Below are 20,279 nucleotides of genomic sequence, written 5' to 3'. Positions count from 1 at the left end.
ATTTGGAACCCAAGTCCATCACCAATAATCGAACAGATATTGAAGATTTTAGGGTATAATCATTGTATAATATACACCTATATGCCACAATTTGAAACAAATTTACCAAACTAATCCAAACCATGAATTGTTGTAGTAAAATTAGTTGTCATATAGTTAAGCGTGACAATATATAATTATGTTTCACCCATTTTCAATAAAGTATTGAATCCACACATTCAGAGCAATATATATTTTATATAAACACGTACGAAATGTGTTTAATGTTAAGTTATCGTCTTTAAAAAGATCGCCGTACGTACTCGTAGGTACTTATTTCATACATATATACACAACCATTTTTGAAAAACCAATGTATGTATACATGGTGTAACGCGAGGAACCCGAAAGATTTTAACAGTGTATTCCCGATCACATTTAAAGATTTTGTTATATATTTTTTTAATTCGCCTAGTTTCAAAGTTAATACCAATAAAACAAAATCTTCGTATTGTAACTTAGTGCAAAACGCCTTTTTGATCGTGATGATGCCATTATGGGGCGTAGTCTAAATAAACTTATTGATAGATGTCAAAAAGTGACAAGTAGCACTTTGTACAAACTATTTTTTGTGAAACAAAAAAGTTAAATTCATTGCAAGTGCCAGTTTTACCAATAACATAAACTTTTTCTGTACAAATTCATTAAAAAAAAAACACAGTTTTTTTGGCATACATATAGTCATATATTTTTTTTTTCTTTTGGCCTCAGAAATGCGTACTTAAAATGTTTCGGTTTCCTCGTGTCACACGGTGTAGTATCAGTTACTCATTCACATTGTCACCTTTGTCCATCATACTCGTTAAGTCGTTCGATTTGTAGCTGGCCCCAAATGGCTAATCGTTTGTCTATTGTTGAGTAAAAGTGGCACCTGAGCGCGGGCTAGTCCAACGCTCAAAAAACCAGTGTAGATGCGCTCTTCGTTTCGCATCTCAAGGATACATTTTAGTCTGGTTACAGAACTCGCCGGCACTCAGTTAACCGTAGAGCGACCACACAAGATCCCAAATTATTTTTCCATTTTGAATCTTATTGCAATTTTCATAGGAGTTGTACTTCAATAACCGGTTAAAGTGACGGGACCATTTATTAATAAATGTTTTTTTTTTTTATGCAGGTGCAGGTTTTTAGGATGTGCGGTTATGCTTAACAATAGACAAAGGATTAGCCGCTCGGGGCCAGCTACAAATCGAATGACTATACAGTCAGGGCGGCAGCGGCAAAAGTAGCTGAGCAGGCGAGATGTTCACAATGATCTGCACACGCTTTCTTTAAACAATAAAGTTACTTTAAGATCATTTTGACGATCTGAGCAATTCCACTTGCCAGCAAAAATAGAATGGTAGCCACACCATAATCAGAAATGTCAATATTATTCATCGATTTTGCAACATATTATAAAATTCCCTGAAAATAAATCTCGAAACTTATTTATCATAGACAAACGTAATTTGTCCTAAACGCCCTTAATATAAAATTTAAAACAATTTTAAAAAATATTTTACAGTACATATGGGGCTACTTTATAGCACTAGTGCGAGAAGTAGCATATTATGTTACTGTGTCGAACATTTAAAGGGCCATATGTACTGTAAAACGTTGTACGATACATGTGCGAATAGGTAATTCGCAACTCGTGTCGATTTAAAACACTCCCTTCGGTCGTGTTTTAATTTATCGCCACTCGTTTCGAATTTCCTATTTTTCGCACTTGTATCGTAATGTACTATTATACTATATATTTCACTTATTTGGGAACTTGTATGGGTATAGGTACCTAATGAGCAAATATTCTTAAATATAAAACATTCGAGCAACATTCATACGATAAAAAAGACGTTTTTAACAAAATTATGAATAGGCTTGCATGTATTGTTTTCAGCTTTAGCGTTACAAATAATAAAATAAGTTATAATAATAATAAGTTTTATTGTATAATTATTATTGTATATCAGTATCGAAAGAGCTCACGAGCAGAAATAACATAAAAACTCCCGAATTCGAAACAAAACTAAACATAAGTTTAAATAAAACGCCAATGCCTAAAAATAATTTTGTTAAAACGTCACTCACTGGCACATGCAAGCAAAAACGATTCTTGACGTATAACACTAACATATGAATATTTGAGAATAACGTGAAGCTTTTATCTCTTTCTGACAAGTTCATCTGAAAGAGACAAATACTTGTGACCCGCTAGTTAGGCGTAAATGTTGAGTAATTTACGGTATTTTCTTGATTCGTACAAAACTTTATCCATATGAATAACGTCACCCATACTGCGCGCAATGAAAACATATAGAAAAAGCACCAAAAACATCAAGTAGTTTTCATTCATATAAAAAATAGGTAACAACATCGCCTAGTATATGTTAATGTTATACATACACAAATTCACAGTTAACCTAAAAGTTTGGCAACCTAAACCCTAAACTACACCTTCTCTCTGATATTATAAAACTATTATCAGACCTAATTAAAGTTTCACATTCTAAACCTAAATCAGCCTTCCCCACGTCACCCAGACTCTGACTAAACTCTCTGACTCCACTCTCTATGCTCGTCTGTGGCAGCAAGATATAAGGAGGATCTCTTAAACATATCTTCTGCGTGCTATGTAGAATCATAGAGCCCCTCCTTAAAGTCTCTCGACCTATCTCAACTATTTCTATAGAATTTTGTCCGATGACGAAACTTTTGTACGCTTTGATGAAGACGCATATCATGGTTAAGATGCCGAAGACGATCATGGAGTAGGTGAGCAGGGGGGCTGCGATGGGGCCGACGGTGGTGGCTAGGTAGATCCATCGCCAGATCGGGGTCGTTACTTCGTGGATACCCTGCAAGTGGAAGGTGGTCATTATTAGCATTTGAAACCAGGGACCGGTCCCGTATCCCCTTCGAGGGTTTTTGAAGGAGTATTTCGTTCGACTTTGCTAACCAAAGCCGTTCCCGTTTAAAACCCCTTCATAAGGCTTTTTAAACGACTTTTAATGCGGATGTTGGTATACCAAACGGATACTTGATACCCTTTGCTAAGCGCTTAAAAAGTCGTTCGAACTGCTTGCCTCTTGAAGGGGTTGCCCTTATAACGCTTGTGCCATTTTGATCCTTGTATCCATAAAAATAAGAGCAATATTTCAGTATTTACGTTGTAGGTGTTTAGCGCGTTGTATCGGCACGCGCCTTGACGTTCTTTGATAATGCCCCTCGCCGTCGTCGCTTGCGATCGAAAGTATCTTATCAAATCGTAATAAGGTTTAATTTTGTGTGGAATAGGTTAGGGAAGCTAAGGGAAACCCGTTCCTGAAGGTCGGCTATCCAATATACAATTAAGCTGTTCCAAAAGCTTATTTAAAGAAAGGGAAGCCCCTTCCTACCTTCAAGTGACCGCGAAAGGGAAACCCCCTCCTACACTCATATAACCGCGTAAGGGAAACCCCTTCTTACAGGTAAGTCAAATTAATGGGAAAGCAATTCAAGTGGTAGGCATGTGATTTGGGCTGTTTAATGAACGGCTAACTCGTTCAATGGCTTTTGTCTGGGAAGAGGTTGACCGGTCCCTGTTTGAAACGAATCGTTCATTCTGCTAGTGTTTCAAAAATACGGACGCAGGTGACCCAGCAGTAAACTGTGTCGCCAAAATGATGTATGTTAGTATGTACCTAAGTGTAATTGTAGGCCTCATCTGCCTGCAAATAAATGATGTTTGATTTCATTTGAAAAAGTTCGTGAAACTTTATTGTATGGGAAATTTCATAGTTCACCTTACAGAAAGCCCGAGGCCTAGTTTTAAAAAAATTGAGGAAAAAGACAAATCAGAATCTGTTTATAAAGGAACTTGGTCGCAGATTTAGGGATAGGGACTGTGATCCACGCTCTAGGTCGTAACTGATGCAGGGGATTTTCATTGGCTATACAACATGGAAACGCTGCTAGCGTAATGGGAACTTTTGGACCAGATGCGACTCGGGGGTGTCCTTAATAAATGACTGAATTAGAATAACCGATATAAGGGGAAATGACGACGCCTGTTGCTGATTTATGCTTGTACCCTCCTGACGAAGGCTGCGTTGCGGTTATGAATTTGTCATTACTTATGCTTAATTTTGATTAAAATAAAATATAGAATCTTCGTCTATCGGCTATGTACCTCTTCAATCCACATGACGGGGAAGATTATGTCCGGGAACTTGTTGATGCTGTTCACGTAGATGTTGGGCGCGCGGCTCACTTTGAGGTTCAACTGCACGCGTACAAAGCCTTCTAGCGGCACGCCGAGTTTCTGGAAAATGAAAATAAATAAATAAATTTTGTATCAAGTTTCTTATTCGGTTCTTGTCTGTTTTAATTATTTTATTTTTTGTCTTTTAATTATTTATATAAGAATTCAAGCCTTGGCGACCCTCTACATCTCTAAGGATAATTTAATTTTTTTTTTATAATTTATCTCTGACACTTAGAGACTTATACATCTCTAAAGAATTTTAGTATTTTATGTTTTTTTTTTTATCATAGTTTTTTTTGTGTAATTTGACATTTAGAGACAGTATACATCTCTAATAAAGTATTTATTATTTCATAGATTCCATATTTGTAATAGTTTTTTTTTTTTAATTTTTATTGTTTGTAAAAATGAACATGTAAAAGTGCCCCTGTGGCCTATTTGCTGAATAAATGTTTGATATTTGATATTTGAAGTAGAAATGACTGCGAACTCACGTCCACGGACAAGTCTCAACTAAGAGAGTAGTTTTTTTCACTATTAAATTTATTTTAAGCTTAATAACATCGTTGACGTTTCTTCTAGTATGGGATAGCGTATCGTAACTGGTGAATTTCCAATATGACTTGGAACTCCGGTAGCTATTTGAGAAGTAACCCCTTACGGTATATGTCGCTAGGGCCACCATATGGGCCTTTAGGGAGGCACCCTAATATTTGCAGTCCATGGATGAGATCTTGGTAGCTCAGATGGCAGATGGCAGAGCACTGGATTAGTGATCCAGTTGTTGTAAGTTCAAGTCTCACCCAAGACTACATTTTTCCACTTAGAAAATGGATATAAATAGTTATTCGTCCCGTTTTAACAAACTGGTAAAATTCACATTAAGACTAGTCAGTTCAGCCCTGTGAAGTACGGGGTTCAAAACAATAGATTATGAGAGGAAACCGTAAAGAGGTATACATACCAAAATACCCTAAGGCATTAGGTATCTGAGTTTTAAATCTGGTTGAATTTCCCCAGAAAAGTATGCCGTATTGAAGACCGGAATATACATACGCATAATAAGCTGTATTGGCAAACTAGGTAGCAATTTACACTTACCGGTTGTATCATGAAGTAGGTTTCATGGGTCTTCTGAACTGGCTTCAAACCCTCAAATTTGTCTAGAAGAGATGGCTCAGCGTCGTAGAAGTGCGGGTACGAGAGGTATACAGGAGCGCCTGGAAGTAAACAATAAATACTTGAATTATCTAAATAACTTGTTAACAAAAAACCTACTTTTAGTATTCTTGGTACTGCTGTGTGTGTGAGATGTTAAAATATTAACACTTGGTCCTCGTTGATCAACAACATGTTAATAACAGTTTTGAATGTTTCACGGGTTAGTTTTACTAGACTTATAAGTATATCGATCGGGATATCATGCGATTTAAATTGGGTAATAAACACGCAAAATCCGAATCGAAAACGCGTAGTGACACTGTGTGTAGTGTGCTTGGATAGACCAACAAGTGTGGACGCGACCAGCAGTAACGTTGAAAGCGAACACAGCCGACGCGCACGAGGGTAGACCGAGCGCGTTCTACACAACTTTCACACCCACCCGCTGTCTTCCCACCCGTCAACAAGATGCATATGTAACTGTGTCGACATCTTCAGCTTAAAAATAATACTAATAAAACCTATACGTAACTCACTGTATTGGCAAGGACTGATGTTTTGCAAGCCCCGCGGCGGACACTTCTCACCCTGACAGTAGCACCTGTTGTCCGGGTTGACGTCGGCCGACTCGAATGTGGAAGCGGGTGGTGTGTAGAGGCCGGTTTGGATGCCTGGAAGAGATATGAAAAGAAATAACTAGTAGTTCGCTTATACCGGTGTGAAGTTAGCGGCCAAATGTTGGCGCCAATCGGCCGCCAACTTCACAATAAAATTAACCAACCAAATTAAGAAGTCTGTATGAAATCTCACCCTACTTATCACAAATGGCGGAACGTTAGGGCAGAGTGTCTCGTTATACAGGGGCATTTTGTCTTAACAATATCCCGCGCGCGGCTTAGTCGACTTGGTTGATAATGAACAAAGTTTGCGCACATTGTTTTTCTCCTTATATGAATTCATTGGTCTGATAATGATCAAATGTGGTAACTGATGTTATTAAAGGCCGTTAAATTCAATTTCCATATTTATTCAATCGCGTCGAAAGTTAATAGATGTCTATGAACCTACTAGAGTTTTTGGTGAACCGCGAGTTCACAATTAGAAGCGAAACAGGTGTGAAGTTAGCGGCCAAATATTGACGCCAATCGCCAGCCAACATTTGGCCGCCAACTTCACAATAAAATTAACCAACCAAATTAAGAAGTCTGTATGAAATCTCACCCTACATAACACAAATGTCGGAACGTTAGGGCAGAGTGTCTTGTTATATAAGGACATTTTTTCTTAACTTAATAATCATTGCAGCCAGTCAATGAATGCAAATGTTCATAGCCAACCTAAGTTTCTAATTTGATGCCCGTGCACTGTTAACAGGCCAGGTTTTACGTTTTGTAGAACAAATGAAATCTGTAATAATCGGCTGCAATGATTATTGCCGCGCACGTATTTAAGCCGTTGCTTAAATACGTCATCTTAAGATCAAACCGGTGTTTGATCTTAAGTCTCCACAGCAAGCTCGGTTCTCCATACAAACGTAGTTACGCTTTCATTTTAATACGACTAGCTAGATTGCTCTGAAACTTTGTACTCACAATAGGATAAGGTATATATTATATCCAGTGATCGGAACTATGGGAGTAAAACTTTAACAAAACTTGTTAAGTGGACATAAAATAGTGCATACAGCCCTAAAAATATTCATGTCCATAGGGATAGGAATAGTAAGTAAGTAAGTAAGTAAGTAAGTAAATATTCTTTATTGCACCAACAATTATACATTTTACATACATGTAAAACTACAAATGAATTTTTAAAGGAAAATAGAACCAGGTAACAACAGGCGGTCTTATCGCTAAAAAGCGATCTCTTCCAGACAACCAGATAGTACCAGATAGTATAGTACTTAAAGCCATAAAAATATTTACATTCATAGATATTCGAATATTTTTAAGACTATAAGCACTCTTTTTACGTCCGCTTGATAAGTTTTGTTAAAGTTTTACTCCCATAGTTCCGATCACTGATTATATCTAGTCCTGCTATTTGTTTATGTAGCTTCTGATACCATAGTTAAAACAGCGAATTTAAGTTTTTCATACAACTAGTTTTTGCTCTATTTCGTTTGGTTTATAAGCTGGAGCTATTTAAACTAATTACGGGCATAGATATACCTTAAGTCATTATATGCGCAAAGTTTCATTACAATCCAACACGTAGTTTTAAAATGACAACAAAACTCCTTTTGTATGGGAAGGTGAAATTAAAAATGCCTAATCACTGTGGTGCGGAGGAACAGAGTATCTGACATATTTTCCAAGAGTGTCCATCTACCCGATATCCTGGAGGCCCCTCGGAAGACCTGATTAAACTGAACGACGAAGATATCAAGTGGATTAATTCTCTGGAGTTCGATTTATGAATTCTATGCTTCTGTCATAATGCCATACGATCAAATAGGTAAGTAGATAAACGGTAAAAAACTGACCATCTTTGTAGATATCTCTCCTGTACTGCAGGGGAAGTATACGGCAGATGTCCTTGTCGTACACATGGACTAGGTCCGACTTGGTCACCGCCCGAGGGGGGAAGAATGATCCTTCTGAGGCCCTGAAATAATATACAGTTTGTATATACGATTAAATTATAACCAAATGGTGTGCTCACATGCCCGCAATGTTCGCGAACTTTTGGTAGCAAGATCGGCTACACCAGTCACTTGCGAGCACACCAGAGACAGCAACGGAGTTGATATCAGTCGCCGTGGCCGAATCGGCCGTGGAGTTATTATTATAAATTATAACCATTAAATACTTATTTGTTTTACAAGGGGGCAAAGTTGTTGTTTAACTTGTCGTCCTAATATTGATACGAGAATAAGCATGAGCGCCGCCAGGATTATTTTCAGGGAGGAGCATTATAAATGAAATAGAAGTCTCTTGCTAGTAAGAATCTGAATAACGCAAACGTTATTCAGATTCTTACTAATAAAGCAAAAATTTTGTTACATCTAAATAATCGACACAATAAATTCTACGAAAAAATACAGTACACTTTTTGCAAGGATCCATATTTAAAAAGATATTAAAGGGGGAAAGGTGTTATTTTTTATTTCTGATACTTTACAAATTGAACTAAAATTAGGCCTAAAAATAAAAACTTACAGAAATAAATTAAGCTATGAATTAAACTCAAATAAAAGTACTTAAAAAGTAAAAGGCTACAAATAAAAATCTGGCCCCATTTAAATCAATTCTAAGGTTCCTTTTCTTTAATTTTTCGTAAATAATTTGAAAGTATGACCCATAGAATAAGCGAAAGATTCAAAAATTGAACCACGAGCAAAGCAAGTACGTAAAGTGGAATCTTAAGCGTTGTGATTGTGCTACCGAGTGAAACACAATTTATCACCAACGCGAAGAAAATACCAACTGTAAAACAATTGAAATGAAATCCAAATGAACGCTAGTAAATATTTATCATTCATAATCATCACGATTAAGTCAACTGAACCAGCCAACATGAAACAACTCAAAATTGTGGATAAATAATACCTAATATCGTTGCAGGGACTATCCTTCCAGTGAGGCAGGTGGTCCAAGCCGTTGATCTTGTCCAGGTACCCGAAACGCGACATGGACTTCTGGCCCGTGTAAATCGTCGATACTTCGTCTAAGGTCCCGTTTCGCTGGAAATATCAAGAAATTAGCACCTAAATAAATTTTGTAAAAAAAGATGAAATTATACTACTGCAGCAAGGGTGCGTGCGGGTCAAGAAGGAAAAATCAAGGACGTTGCCCAAGAGGTGTTTTACTATTATGTACGATTCCCAGTGACTGGCTGGAGTTGGGCCACGTCGGAGCGCGTCAATGTGCCTATACATTATGTATGGCGAAAGCGATGGAATCCGTCCGGAGCCGGTCACGTCCGCGAGGAACCGACCAGCTTGCGACCGTAAAAATGGTCATAATAAATCATACTTTGGGCAATAAATACTTACTGTGATATTGTGATATTGGGACCTTTCCTGTTCCTTATCTACATAAATGACTTGCCATTCCTTGTAAAGACCCACCATGATATAGTATTGTTTGCAGACGACACTTCACTTATTTTCAAAGTCAAACGACAGCAACAAGCTTACAATGATGTAAACGATGCTATTTCTAAAGTAGTAAATTGGTTCAATGTTAATAATTTATTGTTAAATGAGAATAAGACTAAATGTATTAAGTTTGTCACTAGTAATGTAAGGCATGTACAAACAAGTGTCATTGTGAAGGATGAGGAATTGGAACTAGTTGATAGTACAGTTTTTCTTGGTATAACTTTAGATTCTAAACTCCAGTGGGGTCCCCATATTGCTACTCTTTCGAATAGACTGAGTTCTGCAGCTTTTGCAGTAAGCAAAATCCGTCAGTTAACTGATGTCAAAACAGCTCGATTAGTATATTTTAGTTACTTCCATAGCATTATGTCATATGGTATTTTACTGTGGGGTGGTGCTTCAGAGATAAATACCATTTTTGTTCTGCAGAAGAGGGCTATTCGAGCAATATATAAAATGAACCATAGAGACTCACTGAGAGATAAATTTAAGGAAATTGACATCATGACAGTGCACTGTCAATACATTTATGAGAATATTCTGTATGTGCATAAAAATATTGCCGATTTTAAGAAAAATTGTGACATTCATAATATTAATACTAGAAATAAACATAAGCTCGCCGTGCCCTTCACTCGGCTCCATAAAATTAAAAAATCATTCATGGGTAATTGTGTGAGATTTTATAATAAACTTCCAAACCATATTACTGAGTTACCAATTAATAAATTTAAGAATCATGTAAAGCGTAAACTTATTTCTAAAGCTTATTATACCACACAAGACTACATGAATGATAAAACAACGTGGGATTAATTGTGATTCGAAATGATTAATTATTTATTATATTTGAATAATGATGATGAAATGGATATTCCAATGCATGTATTTCCTTTGTTGTTTTTATTATATTTGTTTGACATTTAGAATTTATTCTAGAAACAATCTAGACAAGTATTTTTTATACATTTTTTTTTGTATGACTGTATTTTGTGAAAGTTTTAGTATTAAATTTGATCTATGAATTATATTCATTAGTATTATATATGGAATAATATTTACAACATCAATAAATTGCTCTGATAATTAGATTAAGATAATTATATGTAATACTGTCTTACTATTCATAAGTGCTTGTTGCTAGGCCTACATGAATAAAGTATATTTGAATTGAATTGAATTGAATTGAATTGAATTGATCGTCAAGTCAAGATTGACGTATCACAATATTCATCTCGGAAATCTAGATTCTGGATTCCGGATTGCGGTTTGCGATAAATATTGACATTCGTCAATATACTAAGATTACACGTACTGGCTCCCGCGGATATATCGGAGCGGTCGAGGTGCTAAAAAATATCTGAACACGCGCTCTAACGCCTTGACAATAGAGGCGTGTTCAGATACTTGTGAGCGCCTTGGCCGCTCCGTTGTATCTGATGGCGACTGTATACAGTAAATACTGCGATATGTCTGCATCACGACAGCAATGGAGACTGACGACTGAACTCTACGAAACACGTTACAGTAGGTACTGACGTGATAATTATTGCACGTGTAGCCTGTAGAACAGAATGTAAGAATATAATCCATCAGTATTTATCATATTGATGGCTCACAGTATTTATTGTAAGTATAGCCTTCGCCTTAGATTTCAATACTGACACCCCTGAATTCCGATAATGAGATATCGTAAAAATCTGTCCGAAATTCCGGTATTTCGGGATTCCAGGATACCGGTATTCATGCCCGACATACGTACATCTTTTTTTCTCCTACTGGTGTATCGTGACGATAAAGCGTGTTGTTACTGCCCTGAGTGCATAGCCAACATGCCAATCGTTTACGCTCCGTAGCCAACGAAACGCAACTGCCACTGTCGCACTAATTTGGAAGAATGATAGAGAGATATGACTACGCTACATGACGTAGCGTTAATGATTGGCATGTTGGCTAAGCACCCTATCGTATGGTGTATGGTACTTACCGCTAGCAAAAGTCCCATCTGACTATTCGGTCTCTTTCCTTTTGGGTAGAAGTAATGCGCCAGAGTCACTAGAGGGTCGTCGTACCTATAAAACAAACATTTCACATGTACAACAGATTTTCTTGCCGGTCCCATATTGGGATACCCTCCTACAATTTAGGAGGGATTTAAATCTTCTCGGGCAGAGGTGTAGCATTATTTTTTTTTTTTCATATTAATTTAAATTGTATATTGTTATTTAACGCATGTTAGTTGTAACTTGTAATGTTTTGAAAATATGTGTCCCGCTAAGTTTCTTACAATTTAGGAGGGATTCAAATCTTCTCGGGTCAGAGGTGTAGGGTTAGAGCCGGCGTAGCTTTATTTGACGTTCATAAGCGCATTGTAATATGCCTACTTGAATAATAAATAATCTTTATATCTAAACTATCTATATAGTACAGTAGTAGTTATAAACATACCCAAAAACCAGCTGTTCAGCAGTAACCTTGACGAATGGTTCTGCAGTTTTCTTGTACGCCACAGACAGGACTGATGCCAGCCCGCTCACCACCAGCCCGGCTAGGTTGGGAGAGAACGATGTCACTGTCTGAAACAAAATATCGAGATGAAATGATTTTTTTTTATTTTAGAAACATAAAATAGAAATATTTTATTAGTAAACACACAATACTGTAAACTGTGTACTGTGTATGTACTGTATTTTTGTCTGTAAATGTATAATTGTTGGTGCAATAAAGAATATTTACTTACTTACTTACTTACTGTCAGTCAGTCAATCACTTAACATGTATAAGAAAAACATTAAAAAAAATGCCACGCAATGGCCTCATGGAGAAAACTCACGGAAGGTAACAGACAAAAATAAGCCAAAATAAATTACATACAAATAATTAGAAATAAGGGAGCTTATACAGAAAAGACGCAGTATTAATATTCACCTCACCAGTATATTAGCCATGTACCAGTATATTAGGTATTAGACATTAATTCAAATACTACACATAAGCATGCACAGCCTGTAATTTAGTATTAAGCTAGATATAAGACAATTTGTGTGCCCTGACAGGGTGTCATGGATACTGTATAACTTTAATAACATCTCATGTACATGACTTTACAAATAAACATCTTATCTTATCTTATCAAGTTGACAAACTTGTGGTTCTTATTGACTGATAGTTCGGGCACGAAGCGCAGTCTTGTTGTGTTGATACGTGATCGTGTCGTTGTGACTATGTTCACCTATTGTTAGACTCACCAGTAGAGGAATGTTGGGCACTGTCAACTTCTGGTTCTTATTGACTGATAGTTCGGGAACGAAGCGCAGGATCTTGTTGTGTTGGTACGTGATCGTGTCGTTGTGACTATGTTCACCTATTGTTAGACTCACCAGTAGAGGAATGTTGGGCACTGTCAATTTCTGGTTCTTATTGACTGATAGTTCGGGAACGAAGCGCAGGATCTTGTTGTGTTGGTACGTGATCGTGTCGTTGTGACTATGTTCACCTATTGTTAGACTCACCAGTAGAGGAATGTTGGGCACTGTCAACTTCTGGTTCTTATTGACTGATAGTTCGGGTACGAAGCGCAGGATCTTGTTGTGCTGGTATGTCGTCGTGTCGTTGTAACTTTGTTCACCTGTTGTTAGACTCACCAGTAGAGGAATGTTGGGCACTGTCAACTTGTGGTTCTTACTGACTAATAGTTCGGGAACGAAATGCAGGATCTTGTTGTGTTAATACGTAATCGTGTCGTTGTGACTATGTTCACCTATTGTTAGACACACCAGTAGAGGAATGTTGGGCACTGTCAACTTCTGGTTCTTATTGACTGATAGTTTGGGAACGAAGCGCAGGATCTTGTTGTGTTGGTATGTCGTCGTGTCGTTGTCACTTTGTTCACCTGTTGTTAGACTCACCAGTAGAGGAATGTTGGGCACTGTCAACTTCTGATTCTTATTGACTGATAGATCGAGAACGAAGCGCAGGATCTTGTTGTGCTGGTATGTCGTCGTGTCGTTGTAACTTTGTTCACCTGTTGTTAGACTCACCAGTAGAGGAATGTTGGGCACTGTCAACTTGTGGTTCTTACTGACTAATAGTTCGGGAACGAAATGCAGGATCTTGTTGTGTTAATACGTAATCGTGTCGTTGTGACTATGTTCACCTATTGTTAGACTCACCAGTAGAGGAATGTTGGGCACTGTCAACTTCTGGTTCTTATTGACTGATAGTTTGGGAACGAAGCGCAGGATCTTGTTGTGTTGGTATGTCGTCGTGTCGTTGTCACTTTGTTCACCTGTTGTTAGACTCACCAGTAGAGGAATGTTGGGCACTGTCAACTTCTGATTCTTATTGACTGATAGTTCGGGAACGAAGCGCAGGATCTTGTTGTGTTGGTACGTGATCGTGTCGTTGTCGTGAAACTTGATGTTCACCTTCTCCATGTCTTCTCTGGAAAGGACACATCATATTATGTTAAAATAGTTATTTGTTTTGGAGAGGTGGGGGGGGGGGGGGGGGGTAAAGTTGTTGTTTAACTTAAACAAAACACAGGTATTTTATTAGTAAAATAATACACAAATGACTTCACAGTGTTAACTTCAAATTTAGCTAGCTTTGTCTCATTGTAGTCACATTTCACGGTTGAACCATTCAATGTTCCGGCGTTCGCTTTGTGAATAGACACTTATTATTGGTCACGGCTAGTTAGCCTACCTAGCGCGACGATAAACTAACATTGGCTTACAATAAGTTTTTTGCCAAAAAAATATACTTTAAAATAAATATAAAGATAGAGGACATTTATTTGTGACAGTCACAAACATGTACGAACCTGTACAGGCCAAAAAACAGAAGAAAAGATCATTAAGTGCGCATCACGAAAGTTACTTAATTTAAGCTTAGGAAGGCACTCTTGAAATTAACGGAAATAAAAAAAACACGGTGTATCTATAAGCTGATTATGATGACTTATTTCTTTCATAGATAATAGGCATTTTAAGAGACTAGGTTTATTGTAGAGGAACAGTCGCCATCAGATATATCGGAACAGTCAAGATGTTCACAAATGTCTGAACAGTCTATTGTCTAGACGTTAAACCGCATGCTCAGATATTTTTATCACCTTGACCGCTCCGATATATCTGGCGGCGACTGTTCTTTAATAATGATTATACTTTATATAGTCTTTACTGTTTTATTCAGACCTAAGTACCATTTATGACACAGAACTCCAACCATATACGATACAATACTTATGTTAAACACCACCAATAAACTGCCATCTTTATGTAGAATTGTATCTAATTCTATATAGTATTTTATAGTATGTAGGCGTAATTGTCTGAACTAGACCTAGACCTAATGTAACCGGAACTGTGTCGTTTTTAAAGAAAAGGTACCCTTTACTTATATCGGAGATAAGATTATTATAATGTTTGAGTAGCAGATAATCATTTTATTTTATTTTATTTTATTTTATTGTTTTTAAGGGATAACAAACAACTATACAAATACAATCGACAAATGGTGTTACATTATAAGTGTTGTTTTTATGTACAGCCAACAACGTTATCCACAAGTTACTTATACACATAAAGTTGAAGAAGGTAGGACAGATATACAATTTTACTATGCTAATAATAGTTTAAATGTATCTCTGGCTAAACACGGCAATTATAAATTAAATTAGTATACATTAATCTATATTAAACAATCTGATAAGGCTTTTCTATATTTAGCGGTGGGCAGGTGGAATATATCTATCGCAGTAAAGTTTTGGTTGTAGGAAGTCATCATCATCATCATTGATTCATTCTTGGTATAATTATGTATGTATCAATATATGTATGTTTATTTGTATTAAGTATACACCGTGTTTTTATTGAATTTCGTTAACTTCGGGGTATCGGTAAGTACATTTAAGAAAACTAAATGGCATAGGTAATTAAAAAAAAAAAAAAATTTTTTTTGTTTTTTTTTTTTACTATTTTTATTATTATAATAAGTAACTAAATGTTGCATATAGCGTTGTTGTAACACGGGCATTACATTTAACTCAACCAAACAATTGAAAACTGTGACATATCAATGTCATTTCGAACGTCGATCGTCCGAGATAGTACTTACTTTTAGTAGCAAATGTATGAACTCGCACTAAACACTAATCAATAAGTAAACAGGCCCTAAGGCAAGTGTACACGCTCGTAAGGGCCTTATAAGATAAAAATTAATGATTGATTATCTCCGAAATGGAGTTAATTAGAATATCGGTGTCTTTGAGAAAGTTACTTAATTTAAGCTCAGGAATGCACCCTCGAAATTAACGCAAATCAAAAAAAAACACGGTGTATGTGTAAGTTTATCAATATATAGTTTATATTCATATATAGTCTCGGTTACAAATTCATTTGCTTTAAAAGACATTGCACCTACTTATTTTTTCTGGTTTAACCCATTGGTTGACTGGTAGCGAATGCCTTATGGCATTAAGACCGCCATTTGTACCTTCATGTATTGTGCAATAAAGATTAAATAAATAAATAAATCTCAGCCGAAAGATATACACTGCTGGACAAAGGCTTCCCTCAAGGATTTCCACAAAGAACGGTCATTTGCTGCCCTCAACCCACGGTTTCCCGCGACTTTAACCAGATCAATGGTCCATCTAGTCTGGGGCCTTCCCACGCTGCGTCTGTATGTGGCCGCCACTAGAGAACCTTTCTGCCATCCTACTTCCTACCATAGGCCATCGATTTTGCGAGCTGGTAGAGAATGCGAAATTAAGTCCGCCATTTGGATATTATTGTATTGAGCAATAAAGGGTAAAGAAATAAATGTAATGTAATGATTATCCTGGGGGCCTAGCAAAAATGTCAATTGTACACCGTGTTTTTATTTAATTCCGTTAACTCCTTTTATGCTTAGACACGCATCCGTGCGTGGGAATTTAAATCTATTGTTTTAAATGACAAGGTCACTTTTTCAAAGGATCTAATTTGACAGGCAGCATACGAGGGGTTAACTCCGGGGTATGGGTAAGTACGTTTAAGAAAACTAAAAGACATACTTAATTTTAGAAAAAAAAAATATTTATGATTCGACCCACAATAACAAAATTTCTAACAGGGCAAATAAAAGCTAGTATAAAGACAAACTTAACTAATTATATCACAAAGTGATAGATTCTAAAATAGCATTTCATTAAATTTAATGATCAAATTCTATAATCCGGTCATTATATATACACCGTGGGCCCATATAACCCGACAGATTTTAACCACGCATTCCTGAGGTTGTAAGGAGCATAAAATGTTATATGAATTTTGGTCAAATTCAGCATAAAGTTTTTTTTTACAGATATTTGCGAGTTTCCCTAAAAACTTTAATATATGTCAGTAGGTATATCAGATATACCTACTGACATATACACTAAAACCTATCAAAGCTGCATATTACCAGTTTTCGTTTGGATGAATATTCTAAGACAGGAAAAAATTCTCTATCGACTGGTCTTGGAATCATATTTTTATCATTTGTAGTTACGGAGATACAGACTCGACCTAACACGCTAACTGCATTATAATATGATACTTCTCGATACTATAAAATCGCAAACCCACATTATTCTTCTATAAGTAATATAAAAGCGCTTAGCCAGTTGTTTATTTTAATTAATCTTTTACAACATACAAAGCTAAAACACATTTACTTGGAAAAACTTTATAAATTTCCATTAAAGCCATTTAACCCTATTATTATGTTTTATCACGTACACTTTTTTATAATAAATACTATACAAAAAAAACAGTTACTACGCTTAAACATGGCTAACGTTCTTTAACTGTGTGTTTAAAAGACTTTTATTGCGATCCATATTACAAATACACCACTAAAACCTATTTAGTTTTCTTAACGGGTAATTATGTTTGAGAAAAAGAATACTAATACAACAGTTAAACATGGCCAACTAACAATGCTACGCTAAAACCCCGCTAAGTATAAAACATATTCCCTTATTACGTAGGACAGACAGTTTTTCAATGCGGCGCGCGCGCAGTAAGTTGTCTGTTTTCGTTGGTGAGTAATGGATGCATGTTTATGTCAAAAATGTCCGGTATGCGAATGTAAGTGTTAAATATCTCTTTATATTAAAGATTTAGACACACTAAGATTAGATTTTAACTATCTTAGAATTTGTATTTTCCCACACATCTTTTAGACTACATAAATAAGTAATGAAATAAGGAATAATTTATAATTGTTATTTCTTTTATGCGTTATACGATTTTCAGAATACAGGCTTAGATTTAGCAGACCTAGAGAGAAGGGAATCTAAATAGGTACAGTTAAAAACAATGGCCAGTAGAGTATTAAAATCAACCCTGGCAGAACGCTTTGATTTATGTACCTATCACTATAACTTGAATTTCAGTGGATTTACCTTGAGACCGTAACGTGTAAGTCCAAATCAAAATGCTTTCTAAATTAGTGTTCGTGTTCATGGTGCAGATAGTCTATGTTAGATGAGTAAAAGAGCCTTGACGGTATGTTTAAAGTGATAGAAGAAGAAAATATAATTTGTTAGACTTTATACAGTTCTGAAATAAAACAGGAGACAACACGCTGCGCCGTTCTGTGCAAGAAAAATGAAGATCAAGAGGAATCCACCTTTATATGCTGTTGACGCCCTACTTAATAACTATGGAACTAGATATCTATCACAGGAGATACATTAAGAGAACGCAATATGCCTAGTAAGATGTCGAAGTCACTCGTGTTGAAAGCATTACCGAAATCCAAGAACGATAACACCCTGATATACCATATTTGCACGTATATATGCAGTAATTTTTACAAGAGCGGTGAAGTGCTGTGCCATGTGGGGTAATCGGGTTTGGTTTATACGGATTTGTGAGCGCATGTCTATTCAAAACAGTAACCTGTTGATGTACAAAAGACACTCAAGAACTTTAGAGAGGAAAGGAAGAAATGGAAATAAATAGAGCGGTAGTCTAAGAAGAAGGAGGAATTGGACTTTTTAGCAAAGGAATAAGTAATAGCGGTATCTTATTAAAGCGACGGGAAAATATAAGAAGAAATACATATGATGATATGATCAATAAGGTCAATTAGAGTTTTGGCTCAGATTGTCGACTCCAACGGCATTAGACGAGATGAACATTACGTCCTCTCTAAGGGCACTATCAGTGAATTGATCAAGGGAGGAAGAAGGATAGTCAGAAGTTGAGGTATTTGAAAAAAAGTTAGGTTGATGCATTAGAAGGAAAGTTTAGGATATCCTACTTACCGAGAAAATTTTTCAGAAGAAAAGAAGTCCAGATTAAGGGAGTCGAGACCAAAGAAGTCATTAATTCACCTTTTTGATGGTTCCAACTCCAAGTAACTTAAGAAACTACCAAACTTTAGTTGGTCCCCAAATTCAACGAAATTATGAATTTGAAGCCTTTGATCATCTCCGCATATTGTACTGCAGTGATTCCGTAATGCATGACACTTAGCTTTATATTTATGCGAAGGATGTTAAAGGCAAATGCTAAAGTAGGTAACACATTTCTGTAAATTCGTTTTTTATCTTATGTGTATCCAACTAGTAAGTCCTCACCGATTACAGAGACAACTGCTCCAAATTCGGCATAATTACTACAGATTTCGATGCCTCTAAACCTAGTAAGTAGCATGTTGAGTTACCTTTTACCATCGTAAAACTCAGGAAGTCACAAATCCCATATAAAAAACTAGTAGGAATCTGAGAACTAATAGATTTTAGTGTGGTCATTTAGCCTTACTAGGTTTTTGAACTGGCAATCAAAGCGCGGGGGGCGCATTCTCAAAAGTGGTCTTTATTAGGTACTGGGCCTTACATGGATCACCTGATACCTACCTTACAATGGTTAGTAATCTACGCCTACATCTAACAAATATAAGAGACTGACACAATTTTCGTTTTTACTCCTTCGCGTAAAATTGTACAAAGCTGAAGACTGATTTGTCAGTATTTTTTACGTTTTTAATATATATAAATACATATACGATACAGGTGTGATTTATTCATTTAACAATAAGTAACTCTATAAACTTAGTAGTATAATGCTAATCAACGTGATTTTATTTTAAAAAATGCAAATATTTCCACGACTTAAACCTAGTGAGCATTCGTCTTTTAACGGGGTTTTAGAATAGGAACGCATACAAATTACTTCAATATGTAGGGTCATTACATAGCTAAAAAACGGTCACAATCCAATAACGTGTGTATTATAAATGTTTTCTAGGTAATATTTTAACAGATACAATACTATAAAATTGTTCAGTACCTTTGCGGTTATTAAGCTATGTTTTGTTTATTACACAATTCACAATTACGATACTATAAACACGTAAATTGACTTTGGCCGTTATTTAGATATTTTTTATATATTATTCAATTCTAAAGAACGGCTAAAGTATACTTAACGGTGTTTTAGGAGTAATATCGTACATATTTTAGTAATTATTTGCAATACTAAAACACAAAATTGTGATTTTCTAATTAATAAAATAATATTTGAGAAAATGGTTTTCAAAAACAGTAAGCATAAATTTAGTTTTAATTTTTGCATAAAAGAAATCCCGAATAAATGTACACATTTTCTAGAGATATTGGTTTGAACGTTTTTTGCCCATATCTCAAAACTATAATTTGTGGGTTAGATAGGTTTTAGGGATAGGACGGCACTAAGGCAAGTCACACAG

At 36.1% G+C, this 20,279-nt stretch overlaps 1 protein-coding gene and 1 long non-coding RNA gene across 2 annotated transcripts in view; both read right to left on the bottom strand.

Annotated features, from left to right (window-relative positions):
• LOC133532926 (uncharacterized) overlaps positions 1–20,279 on the bottom strand; it is a 240,197-nt gene that overhangs the window by 2,591 nt on the left and 217,327 nt on the right. The gene's annotated exons all lie outside the window — the stretch shown is intronic.
• The window catches only part of LOC133532924 (scavenger receptor class B member 1), a 196,570-nt gene continuing 176,824 nt past the window's right edge, over positions 534–20,279 (bottom strand). Inside the window, exons 5-13 of the mRNA XM_061871791.1 lie at positions 13,838–13,976; positions 11,982–12,109; positions 11,521–11,605; positions 8,980–9,113; positions 7,914–8,035; positions 5,965–6,099; positions 5,369–5,487; positions 4,193–4,324; positions 534–2,879 (exon numbers count right to left, since the gene is read on the bottom strand). Of these exons, the coding sequence (XP_061727775.1) occupies positions 2,445–2,879; positions 4,193–4,324; positions 5,369–5,487; positions 5,965–6,099; positions 7,914–8,035; positions 8,980–9,113; positions 11,521–11,605; positions 11,982–12,109; positions 13,838–13,976 (1,429 nt within the window). The 3' untranslated portion in view covers positions 534–2,444. The remainder of the gene's footprint in view (positions 2,880–4,192; positions 4,325–5,368; positions 5,488–5,964; positions 6,100–7,913; positions 8,036–8,979; positions 9,114–11,520; positions 11,606–11,981; positions 12,110–13,837; positions 13,977–20,279) is intronic.

The sequence above is a fragment of the Cydia pomonella genome, chromosome 28 (genome assembly GCF_033807575.1).
Source record: "Cydia pomonella isolate Wapato2018A chromosome 28, ilCydPomo1, whole genome shotgun sequence".
In the NCBI taxonomy this organism is placed as follows: Eukaryota; Metazoa; Arthropoda; class Insecta; order Lepidoptera; family Tortricidae; genus Cydia; species Cydia pomonella.
Note: the sequence above shows the minus strand (reverse complement) of the source record. Positions and strands in the feature narration are given on the sequence as shown.